The 3,919-nt window shown below is 17.1% G+C and overlaps 1 protein-coding gene across 1 annotated transcript, besides 2 other annotated features; it reads left to right on the top strand. All coding sequences in view use genetic code 6, as the record gives it.

Moving 5' to 3' along the window:
- Positions 1 to 624: 624 nt before the first annotated feature.
- Positions 625 to 675: a microsatellite.
- Positions 676 to 1,832: 1,157 nt separating this feature from the next.
- Positions 1,833 to 1,966: a microsatellite.
- Positions 1,967 to 1,976: 10 nt separating this feature from the next.
- Positions 1,977 to 2,928, top strand: IMG5_064650 (zinc carboxypeptidase family protein, putative; the record flags this gene model as incomplete). The annotated part of the gene is made up of 3 exons (XM_004036922.1): positions 1,977 to 2,122; positions 2,169 to 2,304; positions 2,355 to 2,928. Coding segments are annotated over 3 exons (854 nt in total), but the record flags the coding sequence as incomplete, so codon positions are not given.
- Positions 2,929 to 3,919: the final 991 nt, after the last annotated feature.

Genomic DNA, 3,919 nt, shown 5'->3' with positions numbered 1-3,919 from the left:
CAAAAAACATCTACTATAATATGGATATTGTTAAAACAATTTTTATAAATATTTAAACACAATCATTTCTTTTGTTAAATAATATAATAAAAAATAAATCAAATATACTATTAAATTATTATATTTATCTATTAACATATAAAACATATAAACATATTATATTTTTATTTTTATTAAATTTTTCTTTGATTTTCATATGTAATAACTTCAATAGTTTTTCCTTTTATTATTTACGCATATTTTCTTTTATATTTAAATTATTAATTTAATATAACTTGATTTTAATATACTTTTGTATGTTATTCGAAATCTTAACAATTAGTATTTCGTAAAATCTAATAAAAAATGTTTATAAATATATCATTCAAATGCATAAAATAGATTTCAAATTATCAGGTTATATATTTTAACTTCTTCATTTTAATATTTCTAATATAAACCCCGCAAATATAAATTTACAAGCATTCACTTTTCCTAAATCCAACAATAGTGAAATTCTTAGAAGTGTCATTTATGATTATAATTTACTAACCTTTTTGGAATCTAAGTATAATAATTATGTATAACAAGTTCCAAATTTATCATTATAAATAGTTCTTTAATAATTAATTAATATAGGAATAATTTTTTAATAAAAAAATATCTTTTTTTTTACTAATAAAAATATCTATTTTTGGCTTAAAATATCCTAATTTTTTTGAAGCTTAATTTAAATTTTTATTTATATCAAATAATTTTAATTTTTAAAAATTTTAGGTTCTTAAGAAACTTTATTCATTATAACATAATTTGTTACATTTAGTTAATTATTTTAAATTTTTTGAAAATTTGAAAATTATAATTTCTTATCTTATTATTTATATATTAATAATATCATAAGATTAATTAATCAATACTTAAGTATTTGTAATGCGGAATCTTTATTAGATTTTTTGAAATTTTGATAGGAAACATTATAAATATATTTGTAGTCATTTTAGTAGTTATATTACAGACTTAAGTTGGGTTTTTCTTAAATATATTATTATGTATTTGCATTAATCTTACAATAAATTTTCTTTTATATCATCTAATTTTATATATTTATAATTTTAGCTTTTTTTTTATTTTAATTTTAAATTTATTTCCCAAAAAAAACTTTAATAGAAAAAAAATAAAAAATTATTTAATAATTTATTTTTAATGGTTGCATATTATTTTTTTAAAAAATACTATTATATTACGCATTAATTTAATTCAAAATAGAACATTATAAATTTACGTTTATATTAAGATTTATTATGAATGAATAGTAAGGTTAATAATCTAATAATGAAATTATTAATAATTTAAAACAATTCTATATTTTTATTTTTCAATCTAATAATTAGTATGTTATTTACGAAATTTAAAAATTCCTTATATATCTACATAGCAGTTAAGCAAACATATTTATGTCCTAAAGAATATTAAAAATAACCTAAAGGAGCAAATAGAATTAAAAAAAAAATACAAATATGAAGATTTTGAATATGTGTTAACAAAGATTGCTTAATAAATAATATATTATTAATGTTATTTATTAAAAAAATAATATTAATCAATATTTTTTTATATTAAAATGTAATAGATTTGTAAAATTTATATGAAAATTAATACTCTTTATATAGTTATTTTTAAAATAAGATAAAGGATAAAATAAAAAAGAAAGAAAATGGTTATACTAAAAAAAAAATTAAGAAAGAATTATGTATAAGTATATTAAGAATAAAAATCTGCAAAAAAAATATATGGCGAAACAAATAATGAAGTAAAAAAAATAAATTTAATAATAAATAATTTAAATTAAGATAATATAGATAACTAATTATTAAATTTATTATATTTATTATATTATTAATATTAAATATTTATATATATATATATAATAATAAATTAATTTTATCATATTAATTTTATTTAATAATAAAAAATATATTATTATATAAATTTAAACAAAATTATGACATTGATTGCTATTTTTAACTTCTTAATTTTTTTCTAATATATAAGAGCGTTTAATATTTAAAATTTTATATAGCTTGTATAAAATAAGAATACCTAATGGAATGTAATTTCAAATATGTTTTCTACTGGTCCTATGGTTTAAAAAACAAAAAAATTTTTAAATTTATTATAAATATAAAAAGGATGGTTTTTTTGATCATGATACAGCAGTTAGTTTATATAGAAATGTCTAAAGTTAATTTAATAATATAGCATGTCCTTTAGAAAGTATAGGCAGTACAGAGGAAAACCGTACTATGTATTTAACATGTTTAACTTGTAAAAAATTAAAATTATTGAAATATTTAAATATAATTATATAATATAAGTATTAAATAAAAGAAACGGCTTAAATAACTAATAGGGTGTTTTTGTAAATAGTTTGCATCATGCTAGAGAAGTTATGTCGCTTTCAATGCAACTTTATACATATGCACATATACTTTATTAATACTTTTAAGGGGATTAAAAAACAATTGAATTTTTAGAAAATAATGTTATTTGGTTTGTTCCAGCTGTCAATGTTGACGGATATGAATACTTAAAATAAAATTTAAATGACGAAGATAAAAAATTATATATCAGAAAAAATAGAAAAATTGAAAAGCAATGCGAATATGATTTCTTGTAAGGAATAGATCTAAATAGAAACTACCCGACAGCATTTGGAATTGATGATATAGGAAGTCTTCCAGATTAATGTCATTTAAACTATAGAGGATAATAACCTTTTTCGGCAAAAGAAACCTAAAATATATAAAAATTTCTTGATTAAAGAATAAATATTAAAGTTGCAATAAATTTGCATTCATATGGAAATATGTGGTTGATTCCCTTTAACTATATAAATGATAAGGAAAATAATTTATTGAAATAAATGGAAAAATATTACTTAATTTATTAAGAATTTTTTAATTAAGCCAGTTTTTCTTAAGATGCATTAAAAGGAAATGCTCCATAAATGTTTGATTATGTTGCCAATGGCGAAGCTAGTGATTGGATGCTAAAAGAAAAAAGTTTTTTTATAAAAAAAAAATTATAACATATTTTAATAAAATATAAAGAAATTATAGCTTTAAGTCCAGAAATTGGATCTAAAGTAAATGGTTTTTATCCTGCTCCAAATAAGATTGTCGAAACCCTGGAAATGAATTTGCCTCCTATAATGTATATGATACATAAGATGAACCATAATCCAAGGTTTTTTTAAAAACAAATAATAAAATATATTTATTAATAAAAGTATATAGCAATTAGGATTATTAGATAACTTAATAGCCAATAAAGCTTTTTATAAAATCGATTTCCAAATAAAGTAATAAAAAGATATTATGCCTGATGATTAAATATTGAATTTGATATATATTGAAATTTCTAATTAAGGAATTGCAGATATCATAAAAGATAATATACATTTAAATTTAAAATTACAATCTTAAATTTAAAATTCAAATTAATATTATTTAAACTTATGTTAAGCTTACAGTATTTAATATGAAGATATTTATAGGATATAATAATTAAAGAAGATGAAATATTCATAATTTTAATCTCAATTAATTGAATAACATTAAATGATTTCTAATAGTTTAACATAAAAGGAATTAAATAATTATCAAATTTAAATTAAATAAATAAATGGAAGGAATCATATATATATTTTATTTTATTAATTTAACATAATCTTCCACTTTATACATAATTAAATATTTAATTAAATATTAATAATAAATAATTGACAGATAAATAGTTATATTTAGATTAAGAAACTATTGACATTTATTATATTGATAATGGATAACTCCTAAGCATGAGATTGATGGTCTTAGTTGCAATTTTAATATTCTTTGATAAATCTATATATTTACTGATTTGATGATGATTAAGTTTAATA

Source organism: Ichthyophthirius multifiliis (assembly GCF_000220395.1).
Source record: "Ichthyophthirius multifiliis unplaced genomic scaffold scaff_1120509250308, whole genome shotgun sequence".
NCBI classification, from domain to species: domain Eukaryota; phylum Ciliophora; class Oligohymenophorea; order Hymenostomatida; genus Ichthyophthirius; species Ichthyophthirius multifiliis.
The sequence above is the reverse complement of the archived record's forward strand: the minus strand, read 5'-3'. Positions and strand labels throughout refer to the sequence as shown.